The 19242-nt window shown below is 41.6% G+C and overlaps 1 protein-coding gene across 6 annotated transcripts; it reads left to right on the forward strand.

The window, feature by feature from the left end:
• The first annotated feature begins 285 nt into the window (after positions 1-285).
• On the forward strand, positions 286-17350 carry LOC113940034 (scaffold attachment factor B1-like). 6 transcript variants are annotated; one of them, XR_003525398.1, is made up of 21 exons: positions 286-591; positions 1403-1490; positions 3184-3248; positions 3337-3615; positions 4739-4801; positions 5585-5612; positions 6561-7059; positions 7489-7538; positions 8288-8388; positions 9903-10052; positions 10150-10250; positions 10709-10845; positions 11613-11701; positions 12242-12378; positions 13005-13298; positions 13769-13906; positions 14662-14701; positions 14897-14970; positions 15502-15614; positions 16669-16735; positions 16959-17005. XR_003525398.1 is itself a non-coding variant. In XM_027631093.1 (21 exons), exons 1-21 carry the CDS (start codon positions 397-399, stop codon positions 17083-17085), a joined length of 2874 nt encoding a protein of 957 aa, XP_027486894.1. In that variant the 5' UTR covers positions 286-396; the 3' UTR covers positions 17086-17350. The 6 variants fall into 6 exon arrangements, 4 of the variants coding, with proteins under 4 accessions (XP_027486894.1, XP_027486892.1, XP_027486893.1 ...); XM_027631093.1 differs by lacking the exon at positions 14897-14970 and adding an exon at positions 16382-16494 and having other exon boundaries at positions 16959-17350; XM_027631090.1 differs by lacking the exons at positions 286-591; positions 14897-14970 and adding exons at positions 652-813; positions 16382-16494 and having other exon boundaries at positions 16959-17350.
• Positions 17351-19242: the final 1892 nt, after the last annotated feature.

A 19242-nucleotide genomic window follows, 5' to 3' on the forward strand; every position in this document is an offset into this window, starting at 1 on the left:
GAGGAGGGAGGGGGCGGGGCCTGGAGGGAGAAGTGAGTGAAGGCTCCCGCGCAGGCGCAAGACGGCGTCGCCCGCGTCAAGGACGGCTCGCGAGCTCTCGCGCACGCGCCCAGGGGGCCGGGGCGGGCTGGCCGCGCGTTCCCGTGCTGAGGTATCGAAGCCCCAGCGCGCACGCGCCGCCATCACGGCCCTGGAGCGAGAGGAGCCGCAAAACGCACGCGCGTCAGGGCGCGGGTAGGCTGCGCGCGCAGCGGCTCCTCCCGTTCCCGCCCCTTTTACTGTGGTTCCCCCCCCCCCCCCCCCCCCAGCCCCGATTTTCCACCATTTTGTGCTGCGGCTTTTCCGCGTTGTTTTTATCCCGCTTCGCCCTGCGAGCGCGACTCGAAACGACGGCCCATGGCGGAGAGTCAGTCAGCGGCGGTGCAGGGAGAGCCTGCGTCCCTGTGTGGGCTCGGATTTCCCCGTTCGGAGTCCGAAAACCGGCGGCGGCCGCTGAGCGAGCTGCGCGTGATAGACCTGCGGGCCGAGCTCAAGCATCGCAATTTGGACAGCGGCGGCAACAAGAGCGTCCTCATGGAGCGGCTCAGGAGGGTGAGCGGGGAGGCGCGCGCCTGAGGGGCGGGTGTAGCCGGCGTGACCCGGGCCCGGCGGGCAGTGCCGAGGAAAATGGCGCCAAAGGGCCGAGGAACGGCGGGGCCGGGGCTGCGCCGGGAGCGAGAGTTCCGCGGAACCCGTTGCGACCGCTCCGTGCCTGACGGGGGAGACCCTGCGCTTGGCCATCCTAGGAGCGAGCCCTTCTGTCACGCAGTGGCGGTGGGTGTTGTTGTGTGCGAGCCGGGCGCTTTCATCTACGCGGCGAATCAGCTCCCGATATCCTAGACCCGTACAGCACAGCGGGTCTCCTGTGGCATTCGGCCCAAGTGTTTTTAGCGTGAATTTTCCACCTTCCACTCAGTTCCTGCATTTATATTTCTGTACACTGTGCACTAGGCTTTTGTTGCGTACTGGTATTTTTGTGGCTTTCTGGTTGGTAGCCTGTACACTGTATCAGAACGTTTGGTATGTTAGCAGAATGCGGAACGCCTTCACCAAACTGATGCTTACTGTCTCCTAGAGGGTAAGTTCTCGCTCTGTCATAGCAGTGCACAGTTGCAAATGCTGTATGATTGACTTTTGACTGCTTTCCAGAAGCTTTACACCAACATGCTACTGTTTCCTCCATACTTGTTGCTTTGAGCTGGTGGTTCTTCATTTGTGTATCCAAGTTGCTGATTCCAAGCACCAGATTCTTGTTTTGAAATTTTTCAGCCTCTAGTGTCCAACTCTGAAACTCAGCAAAAATGCACAAATGAAATTTTTTATGTCCATCTTCATATCTACCTTTGTCTTTTCCTTTTACTAGGCTATTGAGGAGGAAGGAGGGAATCCTGATGAAATTCCAGTGGTTTCAGAAAGTATCATGAAGAAAACTCCAAAAAGAAGCAGCAAAGGTACAGGGCAGTTAGAGAGAATCTCCACCCCATCTCCCTTGAGTTTTCAAGCAACTGTACTCATGAAATGGAACCTCTTCTCTGTTTTTCTTTTTGCTTGATTTTATTTTGGGCACTGTTGCTAACTGTTTTGCAGTCCCAAAGCTGTAGCTAATGTTACTTGCCTGAGCCAGATTTGAGTAAAAATGGTTTTCTGGAAGAAATTAAGCACAACTGAATGTTCTGTTCCTTGGTTTGGACCTTTAATCCCATTTTACTGGTAGTCTTCTTCACATCTGTGCTCAGGTTTCTAGGGGTGGGTGGTATGGTTAGTGGTCATTTATTCACAGAATTTAATGTAATTTAATAAGGCAGGAAGTAGTCTACTTGAAGGATCTGTTGGTTTCTTCTCAGCATTCCCTGAAATTTGTAGCAGACATTACTAAGTAACACTAAAGCAGTGTCTCTATTTTTAAAATAGTTAATTTGGTTTTTCATGTGACTGTACTTTCGTTTTTGAGAAATAAAAGGGATTTTTTTTTTGAGGTAGAAATGAAGTTTCTAGCAACTGCAAGATAACCTCTGTAGTGTTATGGTTAGGCTTCATAGCTAATAGCAGTCATGTTTTTGTTCACAGAAGACTAGTTTTTAATCAATATGTGAAATCAAGTGTTTTTTCAGGGCTTTATGCATGATTTTTCTAACAGTGAGACAGTCTTACATAATCCTTATTTTAAAAAAATAGTCTACTCTTTTTCTAGAATTAGTTAATTAGCACAGTTTCGTCTTATTTTGCGATCAAATACTGTTAAAATTTTTTGTATTAGAACTAAGCAGAATAACTAGGTTAGATTAAGTATTTTTATTTTTAACTTTGACTTAAACAAAATGTAAATTTGTGAGATGAGATTCAAATGTTTTGCCAACTAATTTGTTTGATCCAAATTTTTGTCGTTACATCCCATTTGGAGTGATAGTCTGCAAGCAATTGCACTAAAATGTGAAATCTTGAGCAGATAGAGAGCAAATGTCACAGCTTTGGGTAAAAGCAGAGATTTTTGATAATCACATTAGTTTTCAAGTCTCAGAAAAATACTTAACATGTTACAGCACTTTTAGTATTGGGATGGAAATAAATGAAATTATCCTCTTGGCTTTGAAGTCCCTTTCACCTTTTAATTGCAGTCTGCTTGTATTTTTTGAGGAAAATAGAATTCATAAAAAATGAAACAACTACTTAGCTCCGAGCTTGAGGAGTTACCATTTCATGCTGAAGCTGGCGTGCTGTTTTCGGTAGCGTCAGTTGTGATATGGCAAGTCCAGCTGGTGCACAAAGCAGTGCAGTAATACTCACAGAGATAGGGTTTTTTTCATTGGTTTGAGTTGTGTTTTTTGTTCGGGTGCTTTTTTTTTTTATTTCTAGTAAATGTCTGTAAAGAAATGAAAGTTGAGATAATAAATTGCTGCAATCTCAGCTGAGCCAAATATTCTGGGGAGTGCACAGTGGTGCTACTTGAATTCTTGCCAGACATTGGGCTGTAGCATGTGTGTCAGTTACTGAACTGGTATGGCATATGAATGCTCGGTTGTGGAAAATAAGGGTAGAGCAGATAACTAAATTGAAGGGAATACCAACTTTGATGAAGAAGTAAAGCTTGAAGAGCACATATATATATTTACTGTCTTTTCATTCTAACGATCGTAATGTTGTTAGGACGTAGACCAGAGGAAGAGGGAGTAGAAGACAATGGCCTGGAAGAGGACTCAGGAGATGGGCAGGTATGTGAGGCTGGGTTTGAAGCAAAGTTATGACAGCATTGCTTTTAAGTTGCAATGACTATTACATGTACTTTTTTTCTTTTTACAGGACGATATTGAAGCAAGTTTGGATAACTTGCAGGATATTGACATGATGGATATTAGTGTGTTAGATGAAGCTGAAATAGATAATGGAAATGTGGTAGATTGCGGAGAGGATTACAGTGCTCATAATATTCTTGACTCGCTGTCTGATAGTAAAGAAAATGCTGATGCAGAAGTGAAAGAATTTCCAGATCAGCCTGCACAGTATGCTGTAGGTAACTTGGAGGCATCCCCACAATTTTCAGAAATTAAAGAAGAATCAAGAGAAATACCAATAGTGATGGTATGCATCTCTTATGTGTGTGGAATCAGATTTCTTTTTAAATTTTTTTACTTATGAATTAAATAGCACAATGGTAGCTAAAGAATATTTGGAACGATTTGGGACTCTACTGGTTTTTATGGCCATTGCTTATTCCTTTATATATTTGTGAAAATATGATTCTTAATTTTAAAATACTTAGATGTTGTTTGTGGGCACATGACTGTATGAATTAATAGCAGTCCAGAAAGCATTTGTTTTTAATCGAGCTTTGAACTCTGATTCACTTTATGTTTACATTCCCATTTTGACATCTTTATTTTAGAGAACATGTGAGGCATACAAATACTATAGCTTATTTTGTTCTCTTCAATTGAACAGCAACATTCAGGAAGCTATATTCTATGTTATTTTTTTGTTAAGATTGGGTCTTGCAGTTTTTTTAGTTATCGAAAGTATTTTTATGTTGGCTTTCCACGTTCATCTGGAATCAAGTGCGTATCTCCTGAAATGTACAACACAGCATTTTAAGAAAGTTATTTCTGCCCCATCTAAGAGGGAGTGTAGCTCTTTGTTGTGCACGCACATTGTGTCATAAGCGCAGACTACAAGATTCTAAAGCTATGTGGTTCCCTTGTTGTGATCTGAAAGTTCGGAGATAAGTTTGACCCCCTATCCCAAAGCATATCCTTGTCCTACATGAGTCAAATAGAAATACAGGGAAAGTAGGTTTTTTTCAGTGACTGAATTGCTTGAGGCCAGGCCACCTCCTGTGGTCTGCTTTTTACCACTGAAGAAGGAAATAGTTATCGAGTTACATAGGCTTTTTGGCTTTATGTTGCTGTAAATAACAGAGATATAAGTCAGAGAAAGTTTTCTGTTGGAATCCCCGTACTTAAAAGATTTGTGTGAGCTGACCAATATAGTTAAGAGGTAATGAGAAAACTTGTCCAGTCAGTGGAGATCGAGAGAAATCTCAAGGGTCATTGCGCAGTTTTTACCTTTATTGGTTGTTTTGTGTGCTAGATATATTTGTTTAGTACCGGTTGTCAGTGAAACTAAAATCTTGGGTTTCTCATTCAGGTTTCACTGACGATATTCTTTTATAGATAACAAAATGTCTTCCATCTGTTTTTTTTTAAAGGTAGAGTTTGAAGATGTTGGAAACAGTTTAGATGCTTCTTCATCAGATTTAACCATAATAAAGGTAAATCGTAGACAGTTTTTCTTTACAAAAAAACCCCCATATAAAGCTATATGTTGAAACAGTGTATGTACAGGAAGTGCGCAGTGGGTGCATTCTTACTCTGCAAAGAATAGGAACTAAGACCTTTCTAATTTACTCGTATGTACAAAGATCTCTGTATCTCTCAGGATGTATATATGTATATGTGATATACGTACCATACTGAGTTTGATAGTAGATTTGATTCCTTTTATCTGATGTATATACCAACTCAGTGCTTTACATTATATTTAACTTCCATTAAAAGTGGAGGTATCCCATGTTGTTAAGAAAGCTGAAACTGTTCCTGAAATACTGACCTTGGTTCCACATCGCTCATGGTGAGTTAAGGACACTAGCTCCAGGTGAACCTGGTGTTTCTATTGATCTTGTTTTCAGAAAGGAGACGTCACAAAGTACGTTGTAAAGAAGGGTAACATGAAGATAAGGTTTTCTCTGTGCAGCTTATGTTTGTTCATTTATTTACTGATGTGAACGTGCACCGTGTGTTCAACAGGTGTCTGAATTTGAGAAACATTAAAGTTTTTACACAGTTCCTAAAACTTTGAGGATGTTAAAAACTCACGTTAAACCTTCTGAGAAATTTCAACGTTTTCAAAGCTGAAATAGGTTAAATCATAGTAACACTTCCATTAAATTCTGCTGTGTATTGGGTGGTTGAAAGGTGTCATTCAAAAAAAAAAAACATCTTGACTTCTTATGAAATAGTGATATTTCTCCTTTTTAAAATCTTTTTCACTGCAGGAACTTGAAGAGTTACCTTTGGAGCCAGGTACTGTTTGGGGTTTTCTGTTTGGTTGGTATTTTTGGGGTTTTTTTGGTATTTTTTTAATGAAAAAAGAGTCTTGGGCATTTAAACAGTTTCATTCTTCATTTAGGCTTTTTGCGTCCCTATTTGTTTTTTTTTTAAAATGTATTACTGTAGTGTTCATTTTTATGGTGGACAATCCAGGTCAATGCAGGGTCATAGAGATTGGAAACCTAGTCATATCACCAGATCTGTGAATAACCACCTTTTGGAAATGTGTTTAATGCGATGGAATGATTCCATAGAACTGTTACTACAGAGTGGAGTTAAGGAGTGAGCCTTAAAGATGTAAAGGTTCTGAAAACAGATCTTGTGATATCACACTGTACAGCAGTTCTATAAACATAATGCAGGAGTGCAGGTAGTACAAAGCTCTGGTACAGAACAGACATTAAAGAGTGACAGGACTTCAGAAGAAGGAATACACTGTCATCACAGGAATTTACTACGGATCCTATTCGCTTTCTGGACTGCAGGCACACTCGTGCACCATCAGAAGATGCCCAGTTCTCATGTTGGACTGTCTGCTAAAAGAATTTCACAGAAATTTGGAAATTGAACTCTCAGTGCCTTGATACGTTCAGTTAAGCATCTGGGACTCTGGAAGCTAACTCGAGAAGAAACAGAGCTGAAGGATTTAATGAAGAATATGGAGGATGAACCAGAAGTTTTTTGTTAAATCTGTGGGGGCATTTTTCTTCCCTGTTGTCGTTTTAGGGCTGATTTGGTAGTTTGTCAGAAAGCAGTTAGCAGAGTACTTTTAACACTGTGTACACTAGGGTTTTCCAATCTCTGTGTAGCTTAGAAGTTCTCTTGGTGTTAGTGTGGCAGCCATGCCAGTTCCACATTTGTGATTGCTGTATTTCCCTGGTGATTAAATCTTGTGCCATTCTATTCCTGTTAAATCCGTAGAAAATGAGAAAATACTCGACATTTTGGGGGAAACTTGTAAATCTGAAGTACTTAACGAAGAAACTTCCGAAGTGGAGCGGCCACATGCACAGGAAGCAAGTATCGCGGTGCCAGGCAAGAGGCTGGCGGAGGAAGAGGACGCTCTTGCTGCCGCTCAGTTGGAGGAAGATGCTTTAGATTTGGACAGCAAATCGGCACAAGCTATGGCAAGGAAGGAAGCAAAGCGTTTAGTTGTAGCAAAAGGGGAGACATGTGAACAGACACTAGAGGAAGAGAAGCCGGACTCTGAATCTTTAGTAGTAGAGACCCTAAGCGATCAGAGTAGCAAACGCTCCCAAGGCCTGGAAGCCTCTAGTGGGGAAACAGCGGCAAAAGGCGCAGGTCCTGAAGCCAAAGATAGCAAAGAAGATGCCAAGAGAACAGAAGACAAAGCTAATTCTGAGGAATCCCCTGCTACTAAAGAGTCCTCAACCAGTGAGGGCGGTGATCAGAAAAAGAGGTTTGTTTTTTCTCCGTTATAGACCAGATGCTATCTTTTATCATTGGTCGTTAAGTGATGCGAATAAGCTGTTTCCTTCAATTGGCCACCGAGACTGATGAAATTGTAGCCTATTCCTAAAGAGTGTGTTTTATTTCTCCATGTGCAGATATTTTTAATTTTTTTTTTAAACACAATGGGTTTGATTTCTTTCCTTCCTCAACCTTCAAAGGTTGTTTTCCCAAATTACTCTTATTTCTGTCATATGCAAAACAGAATTGTCTGTTTACGGGTACAAATCCCTATTTCCTGTCATTCTTTTATAAATTTGCGTATGTAGTGTTTAGTTTGAAACTAATTTACTGGTAGGTATCCAATTTTAGTAAACTATCTAGAATTAATGTTCTGTTTGCATTCAGTTGGTTGAATAATACGATGTTTTGCCTCTAGCCCTGTTGAGGAGAACAGAGATAGGAAGATAATCTCAAAAGATGAGAAAGGTATGTACGTAGGTTTTTTGTGGTGTGTGGGGTTTTTTTTTGTTTGTTTGTTTTTAATGTACAAAGGACCGGAAATAAAAATGTTATAGGGTCGAATCTAACAGTTACTTCTGAGTTAACACTGCTTCTTTTTGTACCTTCTTCATTCTTTAACCACATACCTGTCTTCATTGTAATAGTTATACTGGAGTTCCCCTAGCTTCATGAATGGTATTAGGTACCAGAAAGACCAGGATTTGTCTGAAAAATCTTAACAGATCGCTAAATCTCTAGGTTTATACTCTGTGTTGCAGTGAACCTGCAATGCACTTGTCACACAGGCCTTCAAAGTATAGCTTAAAAAATTTCAGTTCATGTAACTTCTGTAACCTTACTGACCAAAAAGTTTGGTTTCTGTTTTTTTGGGGTGGTTTTTTTTGTTTGTTTGTTTTTATTTGTTTGCTGGTTGGTTTTTTGGTGTTCTTGGTTAAATAACGAGCCTCTTGTGAATTAACATTTATTACTTTGTAATTCTCCTAAAAGTGATTGAAGTACAGGAAGAAAATATGTTTTTAAAAACACATTAAGACTGTTCAAATGCACAGTAAGCCTGTACTTCAGAAGTTAATTTTTACAGGCTCCAGTGTATTGATTTTAAGAATGAATGGAAGAGGTAGGAGTGAAATTGCATTCGAAAAGTTTTATGAAGAAAAGAAGTTGGTTTTGCACTGTTGCATTTGTCTTTTGTGTTTGGCTTTTTTGTACCTCAGGCCGTGTGGGTAGTGGTTCTGGCAGAAATTTGTGGGTTAGTGGACTTTCATCCTCTACTAGAGCTACAGATTTGAAGAATCTTTTCAGCAAGTATGGAAAGGTATGTAGTGGATATGTAAATTAGCAGACCATTTTAAGGCTGACCTTAAATTTAGATCTTATTTTTTTCCCTGATGAATAACTGGGTAGCTAAGTACTTAACTTCCTTGCGTTATTTTGAAACTCTGTATCTGAAAGTAGCATACTTCATAAAGAAGGTTGTCTGAAAAGGAGGGGTGGGGAGGAAAAAACCAGTTTACAGAGAATATCTGTGCAGATACCTGCTAAAATGAGGCAGTTCTTAATAGGAGAGACTGGTAGATTGTCATGTGGGGTTCTGTAATCTAATTACACCTCTTGAGAGCTGGTTAAATTTTTCCATTTCAAGAAGTATTCCTTTGAGAAATCTAGTTTTTGAGGGCAGGCTTCCATTTGTTCTGTGGTGCCCACTAGCATACAAGAGCCGTGATTGTGGAAAGAAACTCCTTGTGTGACTGTCTGCCCTTCTGCCAAATACATTTCTGAATGTAGTATTAAATGTTTGTCTCGCTAAGCGCGTGCCTCTGACTGTTATGAGATTGTCATCTGTGGATTGAAACTAGCACAGATGTGCTGAAAGAAAAAAGAAAATGGTAGTAATTTTGTTTTTTTCAGTTTTATTTAATTATTACACTCCCCACTTTCCGTATCTATATCTATATATCTCTATATAGATAACTTCCTTCAGTTACTGATTTGCTCAGCGACTTGAAGATGAATTTTGTCAGCTGATTATGACAGGGGTCTCTTTTTCAGCAGAGCTGTAATCAACAATCTGTTCTACGATCGGAGTTAGCCGTTTCATAGAATGTTGTGCTAATTTTATACTTTTTTGTGAAGATGTGTAACAATGTTAAATTTGAATGTTTTCTGCCATGCTTTATTTCTGTTGACATGGGCATAACCATTGCTCACATCACACTCTGTGTAGTAGTCTTTAGTGAGGCACTTCTAGAACATGGCTGGCCCAGCAATATAGAGGTCAAGTTAAAACAATGACCTTTCTTTTGCTGTCTATCAGACAAGCCTAGTGATGTGTTCTTCTGAGAATACTGATCAAATCTTCTGTGCTGAGCATAATTCCTGCCTGTTAAAAGTGGATAGGTGCTATACTGTGTAGTACTGGTAGACAGAGGTGCTGAAGGATGGGGGACAGTTCTAGTAGGGCCTGAAACGATATGACAAGGGGAAATGGTTTTGGACTAAAAGAGATAGATTCAGACTAGATATAAGGAAGAAATTTTTTACAATGAGGGTGGTGGAAACACTGGCATTGGAACTCTGGTTGCCCAGAGTGGTGGTAGATGCCACATCACTGGAAACATTCAGGGCCAGGTTGGGTGGGGCTCTGAGCAACCTGCACTGGTTGAAGATGTCCCTGCCCATGACAGGGCATTGGACTAGATGACTTTTAAAGGTCGTTTCAAACCTAAACCATTCAATGCTTCCATGAAATGGTGATTAAATTAGAATTTTAGTGGCAGATCTGCAAACCCAGGTTTTTGATGGTTTTTTTTTTTTATTTCCCCCACAAAGGTGGTTGGTGCAAAAGTAGTGACAAATGCTCGCAGTCCTGGTGCTCGCTGCTACGGCTTTGTAACAATGTCAACATCTGAGGAAGCCACTAAGTGTATTAATCATCTCCACAGAACAGAACTGCATGGCAAAATGATTTCTGTGGAAAAGGTAAGTGGTAGTTATTTCATGACATGTAATAAAAATAAAAGAATGCAACTTTAATGTCTGTCTCTCACTATAAAATTATTTCTGGCTAAATTTCTAGGCAAAAAATGAACCAGCTGGAAAAAAGCCTTCAGACAAAAAGGAAGGTGAAACAAGGAAGGAAAAAGACAGGCACCATTCTGCAGAGTCCAAATCTGAGAAGTAAAGTGCTGTTTTGTATTTTTCTACATTTAAAGACCACTCATTTGAAATACAGCCATGTGACCAAGATGAACAGTAACTGTGATAAATCTTGATTTTCTCTTTCATATTGCATCTGAAATAGGAGTAATACTCGAAAACTTGAAATTGATGTTCTTCAGCAGCAAGGCCATCTTAATTGGCCCTCTGCTCAGAAATACAAAGCTCTTTAGGGTTAGTATCAAAACTTGTTATATTAGGAGATACTAAATCAACTCCTTTCTAGATAAACCCTTATTTTTATCAGTCACTTGTCCTCTGATCTGACTCCGGCTTGGTCTCCTCTTTTAACTGACAGCTATTTCTATGATTTAGTCTGTCTTCTTGATTGACTGTTGGTGTGGTTAGCAAATGATACTTCAAATATTTGTTTTTCAAGTGGTTTGTTGCTTTTGAAAGAGGCATTTTTCTTTTTGTAGATCTGTTGGTATTAAGAAGGAGGAGAAGACCGACAGAAAAGATGATGCTAAGAAATCAGAAAAAGATGAAAAAGAAGGAAAAGAGAAAGAGGAACAAAAGGCTGGATCTTCTGATAGATCTAGGGCAAGCAAATCGGGTAATGCTAGCTGTCTTTCAGAAATATTTTCAAAGACACTTGTTTCAGAAAAAAACAATTAAAAATTGGTGCGAAGAATATGGTGGCCGTGACAAAACTTTTACTTTACATCCAAAAAGATTTCCTTTTCCAGCTTGATAGGAAATGGAAGAACAAGTATAAACATTCAAAATTTGCAGCTGATTCATAGACTTCAGCTTCTGCAAACCTCAGTGTTCTTATTAGATGTGATTGCTAATTTGGTAGAAAGACCATGAAGCTTAGTAAGACTGAGGTTTTCTTAGTGTACAAAAGCCAACATCAGAAAATACCTTGAAAGCTTTGACTTAACTTTGCTGTAAGAATGCTTTACTGGCATTCTTTCATAATTACTGGACTTTAACTACTCCAGACGTTGAACTGACTTTTATGGAACTATCACTGGATTTAGACCCGACACAGTGTGTAGTTCTATGTGCCCCCCCTTTTTTTTTTTTTTAAACTGTGGCAAAGGGATGTATTTTGCAGACAGGAGAATTAAATTAAATTTGCTTTCTTTGTCATCCCTGCCAGAAAATACTACTGTAATTTTGTGGTAGCTTTACTGCCCCCATCCTCAACTTGGCCAAATCTTGGTAAGCTATTTAAATCATAAATAAGTTCCGTAAGTAATTGAAAACCTCAATAAAATAATTTTTTACTGTTTAGTGTCTTCACAGTTTTAAATCTTGCATGAATTGTTGAATGTTTTGTGTATTACTTATTTTTGGATGTATTTGGTTTTCCAGCGAGTCGAGGAACCGAAAGGACAGTCGTAATGGATAAATCTAAAGGAGAGCCAGTTATTAGTGTAAAAACCTCTGCATCAAAAGAGAGGGTAAGTCCAACTTTCAGAGAAGCTTTTGTGTAAAAATAGGTGTCAGATAGCTTTATACACTTATAGCCGAAGGGGTTTTTGCCTTGCATATTGGTACATTCATCCTTTTATCAGTCTCTGGAAAGCATTAGGGTGTTAATGGTGTGGCAAAGGGTAAATGTTTCTGTTTCACCTTCTTTATAGTTTTGCAGTGCTGTCCTAGTTGAAGAAGTAGAATTGCAATATGAAAATGTTGTTAGGATTTCTTTCCCCGGGTTTGAAATACAGTTACTGGTGACCATAAAAGTTGTATTATTTGCCATTAGTGCAAGTCAGGTCACGTGCTCCTAGTGTTGATATGCATTTAAATGCTTGAGAATTTTTAGCCAAATTTGGGATACTTTTCCCTCGCCTACTTTTTCCTGGCATTCCAACATTGTTTGCCTCTTGTAAGGCATGATAGTCTGTTTTGTTCAGGTTGACATAAAGTAGGCATTTACCTAGGAATTTTAGCTAAAAATGCACTGTGTTCAGCTAATGTATTGTTTTGATTCAACTCAGAGTACAAAAAGCCAGGATCGCAAATCTGAGAGCAAAGAAAAGCAAGATATTTTATCGTTTGATAAAATCAAAGAACAGCGAGAACGTGAACGTCAGAGACAGAGGGAGCGAGAAATCAGGGAAACGGAAAGACGCCGGTGAGTCTTCCCAGTTTTGCTCTAAATTTTGACTGGTATTTCTTTTTACCTCCCTTACGTGTTTTGTGTTTTGAACAGGCTTGCAAAGTAGTGTTGTGCTGACCCTCCAAGAATGGTATCTCAGATTGATTTGATATTAATCTCTTGGTAAAACAGACATAATACCAGACAATGAAGAGTATTACTATTGAAATCAATGTTCTCAGCCTGTGTGTTTCAGGAGACTTTTGTAGGTTGTGTGTTCCACTTGGTCAGATTTGAATTTCCATACTTGGGTTTTCCCTGTAATCTTGTAAATACTTTTTGTTTGTCAGACTTATGTCTTAGGACATGCTCTCTATGAAAGCCTTTTCAGACCTGTCTTAGAGTAGATATTGTGTTTCTTAGACACTTTTCAAATGCTCATCTTTGCTTTTTTCATGGGGACTTTTTTACTTTCCTGTAATCTAAGCTGCTGTTATTTAATTGGGAAGAGATAATTTGAGTTTAAGCAGCTGGTGGTAAGAACACAGAACCTTTACAAACAAAAGAGCAAAAGCAAACAAGAAACCCCATCCAAAACAAAGAAGCAGTAAAGCTTAGACTTAAGATTCTCAATTTAAAACAAAGTATCTCTTTTAAATTAGAGAGAGAGAGAGGCGAGATCGAGAGCAACGTCTTCAAGCTATTCATGAACGGGATGAAAGACAGAGGCTCCAGAGAGAACGAGAACGACTGGAATTTCAAAGGCAGCGTCTTGACAGAGAGCGCTTGGAGAGAGAGAGATTGGAGAGAGAAAGAATGCACATAGAGCAGGAAAGGAGACGAGAACAGGAGCGAATCCAGAGAGAGAGGGAAGAGCTGCGACGTCAGCAGGAGCAGCTACGTTATGAACAGGAACGGCGATCTGCCATGAGAAGGCCTTATGATCCTGATGGCAGGTAATGATAATGGCAGTGACATTCCAAACTCTTCAGAGTACTCTTGATAAAGCAGCCACGGAAGCTCACAGCTGAAGGACTATTTACATGTTGCTTTTAACATTTTATAGCAATCTTGAAGAGGAGAAATGTGCTTGAATATTTGTAAGCAGTGTTTTATTACAGGAGGTTTATTCTTATTTCTCAGGGAGGAGTGACCAAGAATAGTAACTGTATCAACTCTAAAGCAGGATTGCTAGTGGGAACAGATACTCATTCTTACATCAGCACTGTGCTGAAATTAAGCTTTGTGTACAGTGTCAGTACACCTGGTTTTCTCTGAAACCAAAATGTGATTCCTTCTTAATGCACATAGGTTTTTAATTAGAAATAAAAAGTAATAGTGTAGGTAATTGGATAGGTTTGATATCAAGAGAGCAGGAAAGGGAAGATCGATTTGCGATTACTGCTAACGGTGACCACCTTTGCAGGCGAGATGACCCGTACTGGCCAGAGGCGAAGCGAATGGCAATAGATGATAGATATCATTCTGAATTTAGTCGTCAAGACCGATTCCATGACTTTGACCACAGGGATCGTGGACGATACCAAGATCATTGTTTGGACAGGTTGGCAAGGCAGTATCTTTTCTTCCTAAACCTTTATGGAAATCTAGTGTCTTTTTGTGGCTTACCTAATGGCTTGAAGGGTGTCAGAAGAGTAAAACAAATGACCCTTGTGTATTTCTCATGTCTAATTTCACATGTGCTTGCAATCCTTTGTTTTCATGGGTTATGGACATACCAGAAAGAGGCTGCATAAAGATTGTAAACCAAGTTCTAATGTAGTCTGCCATGATGCTAATGGAGATGCTACAGCTTCTCTCGATGTGTGCAAGTCTGGTTTGTGAATCCCTGTTCCTCAGCCTAAGACTTAGTCTTTTGCTTTAAAACTTTCTGTATTTTCATCTTTGCAGCCTGGCTAATGCAGATTTTTAGCTCCACAGAATGGAAACATGTTTTCTGCATAGTGCCATTGAGACTTCTGTTTTGCTCTCAAAGGATCTTTGATGAAAGCCATACTACTTTGTTTTTGCCTTGTAACTCATTTCTGATACTGGTAGGTTCACTCAGTATTCTCTATGGGTATCACTGAGTACATGACCATGCCTCAGTGATGCTTTGCTTGCCCATTACAGTGATAGATGCTACTTTAATCTCTTTTTATGCTATGAAGCAACTCCTTTGAGTATCTTGCCACTAAAGGAACGTTGGCATCCAGATTTACAGCCTAATGAAGATAAATTTTTGTGTGCTATTTCATGCAGACATTGGAATTATGATTACTGTATCGATTAAACTGAAACTGCCCTTTTTTGTTCCAGAAGAGACTGTACAAGAGGAATACCAGATCGAGATGGGCAGGTGCGTTAGAACCAAATAATCACTTCTGTGAAAAAGCCAGTCAAGCTGACCCCAAAGCAGAAAGAACACAGTGCTCGTGCAGCCTAGTTCTTAAACGCAGTCACCACTGGGTTTAAACTGAGCAGATGTTCAAGCAGCAACTAATTTTGTACGCTAATGTGCGTAAAGTAAGTTACTATGTTATCTACTTGCTAGGGTGGTAGCCACAGATACGGGCAGGGGGAAACCTCCGAGCGATGGGAGCTACGGTACAGCATCCTTTCAGGCTGGTATGTTGCAATAAAAGTTTTCTGGTTAACCATCTTAGGTGTTAAGAGATAGTTGCTGTAGTTTCTTGGCTGGTGAAGGATTCCTTCTGTCACATTTATCTGAATGGTTTTTAGAAAATAACTAGTGCCATAATGAAACAAGGCAGATGGCTTGGACAGATAAAAGGACAGGTGTGAAAACCGATACCACAAAGGTATTCAAAACCTTTCACTTCTGAAGAGAGGTGGGAAGTAGGCAGATAATCTATGTAAAAATTAACAATCTGGAGCCAGAATGTAAGCCTTACAAAACCTTACAAACAGACTTCTCCCACCAGTGAGCAGAGCAGAATATGAGCTGTGAAACAAAATAAATGCCTAGAGTGAACCCTGCACAGTAGCAACAGTGGAACCAGTTAAAAAAATGAGTTTGCTACCATTTTGTTTTTTGACAGCTGATAGGAAGGCAACATCCAAGAAGCTGAATTTTTGCAATCAGAAAAGAAAACCCATGTTGATTCTTAGCATAACTGAGTACCATTTGCCTTTCAGCATTACCCGGATGAACGCCATGGAGGGCCTGATCGTCACTCACGGGATAGTTGGGGTGGCTATGGGTCTGACAGAAGAATGAATGAAGGGAGAGGGATACCCCCACAAACCCGGTTAGTGCTTGTGAAATAAGGGAAGGGATTGTAGTTCAAATTTTAGTGCTCAGTGAACCTTTGAAGGATGACAGCGGAAGCAGTTTGACAAGTGTGAATCCTTTCTCCAGGCAGTTTCTTTGAGCACCTGGAGGAGCAAGAAATTCACATGTGTAGCTCCCGCATCCATCGGGAGAATGGAGCATTGTAGTGAATAAAGAAATGCTGCTCAGTTAGCAAATAGCTGTGTTTCTCATGTAAATAACTTTCATGTCTACAGGTGAGATTTAGTCACATACCAGATGTTCCAGTAAGGCCTGCAAAAGTCTCATTTATGGCTAGTGGTCAGGTTTTAAGGAAATTTGAGTGAGAGTCTCTGCAGTGGTGGGGGTGGAGAACTGACTCATGTAGAATCATAGTGGTTTCTCTTTAAACCGGTTAGTCAAGCTGGGCATATTCCAGATGCATAATGTTCAGTTCTGCCTAAATACACCAGACGGAGAAATGGCAGCCAATGAATTGTTCCATGTCTAAGTATTTCAGTCCATTGCAATATCAGTGATGTCTCTATAGGTCAGAAAGACAAGTTTTGTTGTGTGAAGGATGCTGTTCAGCAAGTTTCTCATTGTTCCACTTTGACCAGTTTTTACTGTGATGATTGGGTGGTTATAGCTACAGCTTGATTAACCATTTAACACACTTTTGTATGGGGTATGGTGTTTGGCTTTACCCTATGCTGCTAAATGGATAGGGGACGTACCTAGAAGATGTTCTTTTATTTTTTTAAGAGATGGACGTGACTGGGGAGATCATGGTCGAAAGTTAGAGGGGCATCAAGATCGTACATGGCAGGGAAATGTGGATGGAGGAATGATGGGACGGGATCATGAGAGATGGCAAGGTACACTTGCTGCTTACCAGTGTGATTGTGGTTTTTTTCTGTGAATTATTGCTGCTGAACTTCTAGTGGTAGTTAAATTACTGAGAAAGCAAATGAAATTCCGGGAACAAGGTGACTTTTTTATTAGGAAAACACAAAAGCCTGTATTTTTTCTTTTTTTTCCTTTTAAATTAGGTGGTGATAGAAGCATGCCTGGTCAGTCAGGACCAGGCCATGGGATGAATCGAGGAGGGATGTCTGGGTAAGAATTTCTGTCAGAGTGCTTATAATGTTTTTGTAAATAGTTGATTGATCTCTATAAAACAAATTCCTGTGTCAATTGTGAAAAATACTTTCAGTTTCTGCTTAACAATGGATTGGCAAGGGGAAAAAAACCCCAACAAACTAAACACACATCTTTTCTCAGAGTCACAGTAGTAGTAACTTTTCTGGGCAATGTTCAATTTGTCTGGCCTTATTTTTAGACGTGGAAGCTTTACACAAGTTGGAAACCAGAGCCAGATGCTGCAGAGTACTGGAATCCAAGGTGTGTTTGCGGGCCAGGAACGGACAAACAGACTGACTGAACCCCGTTTTAACCGCCGCTACTGAAAGCGCTGTACATATATGTTTGGTTTTTTTTAATACCAGATTACAGTGGTCAGGAATTTTATTAACCAGGCTCACATTGGATTTGTGATTATAAAAGAGCAAGACTGCTGCTGCATTGTAGCCAAATACTATGTCAAATTGGTTTGGTTTATTTTTTTGGTTTCTTTTGTTTGTAATGAACGTGGTGTTTGTCAAACATCACCTAAATTTCTGTAAGTGAAACATTCCATTTTTCAAAAAGAATAAAATCAGCGTATGGCTACTACTTTGTTGTTTCTAGAGTCTGTGGCAATATGCCTCTTATGAGGGATGTAAAAGTCAGGGAAGAGACCATCTGCTTTTAGCACTGTGAGATTTGAAGTGACAAATCTGTGACACTGTGGATGTGTATCTCCTTACCTGCATTTGAGAGAGGAAGGATCAATGCATTTCCTTGTTTAATTATCCACCGGGAGCAGAGAGTCCTTCCTGGTGTGGAAATGCCATGCTGCACCACAATAGCTGTGGACACTTGAGGGCCAGCATGTGGAGCTTCGTGGAGCACCCCTGGTGCTTCTGGCCAGGTGACTGCTGCTGTGACCTCGTGGCCACAACCAAAAGAGTGCAGATTATGAGTAACTAAGTAATTAACTAATTATGAGTAATTAATTATGAGTAATTAAACAGCACCTGGCTTGTTCCCAACATTAAATAAACAAATACCTTGCTGCTTAAAGATACAAAAGTCTCTGAGCAGTTTTTCGGACCGGGTTTTTTGGCACCACCGTCCAACTGTTACCAAACACTGCCACCGTAACCCCTAAACCGTCACCCAGCGCCAGATCCGGACACCTCTTGAGCGCCTGCAGCAACGGCGACTCCACCACCTCCCCGGGCAACCCATTCCAGTGCGTGACCACCCAATTTTTTCCTAATCTCTAATCTGAATCTTCCCAGTCTCATTGTAAGGCCATTTCCCCTGAAATAAAGAAGGAAATATAAAATAAGAAAGAAAATTAAAGAAAAAAAAGCGAGCAAACTAAAAAGGCAATAAAATGAAAAGTGAAATGTAAGAGAAAAACAACCCTTCTTGGGTAACCGGTTAATCCCCGCCCCGCCCTCCGACGCGTAAATTGGGAGTCACCCCTAAACTGTGAGAAGGGGACCCCAAAACGTGAGGGGGGGAACCCCAGGGAGCCGAAAAAGCAGCCGAGGGGGAGCCGCGAAATGTGAGGGAGGGACCCCAGAAAAGCGGGCGAGGCGCGCGCAGTAAGAGAGCGAAGCCGAGTACTCAGGCGGTGAGGGGGCGGACAAAGTAGCGACGGTGGCGCATGCGCAGTCCTTGGCAAGACGCCGGCGATCACGTGGAAACTAAGGGCGGCCAAGAGCGGGACCGGTGACGCATGCGCAATGGCTCTCGTGCCGGTGCCGCGCTCCCTGCTCAAGGTAAGGGCCGGTTCCGGCGGCACGGCGGGACTTGCGGTCTCCCGTCTCTCCCGGGGTGTGTGTGTGGGGGGAATAACATGAAGATTTTTAGGGGTGAAAGCGCAGAAAATAGCGAGGGACGCTAATTTGGGTAAACTCGGTCACCGGAAGTAGAGAGCGACCGGACTGTTTTCGACGGCGCACCACCAAAGATGGCGCCCACCCAGACCGGAAGCGCTGCTAGGGCACCCCGAAAGAAAGATGGCGGCGCCGGTACCGGAAGTCCTCCAAGGCCGTACACAAAGATGGCGGGCCCGGTCCGGAAGTTCGCCAAGCCCACAGTAAAGATGGCGCCGCCAGGACCGGAACTTAGCCGAGACCACACTCAAGAAGGCGGCCCCAGCCCGGAAGTCCGCCAAGGCCACACTCAAGATGGCGCCGCCAGGACGGCAGCTTAGCCGAGACCACACTCAAGATGGCGGCGAGAGGTCCCCTTGCCTCAGAGAGGCGTCTATCTTGTTGCCGCGTCTATCTTCGCCGCGACCCGGACCCCCGCCCCGCGCCCGCAGCACCGTCTCGCCGCGCCGCTTCCCGCTGTGCGGACAGGGCGGGGCGCTCGGCGGCGCCGGGCACGGGCGGCAGATTCGTGGGCGGCGGCAGGCACAGGCGCGGGCAGCCCCCTCTCGGCGCCGCTGCGCGCGGCGCTGCCGCGAGGACCCCCAGGCGCCAACGCCACGCCGCACCGTCCGCTCG

Source organism: Corapipo altera, unplaced genomic scaffold (assembly GCF_003945725.1).
Source record: "Corapipo altera isolate COAL_440 unplaced genomic scaffold, ASM394572v1 61320, whole genome shotgun sequence".
NCBI classification, from domain to species: Eukaryota; Metazoa; Chordata; class Aves; order Passeriformes; family Pipridae; genus Corapipo; species Corapipo altera.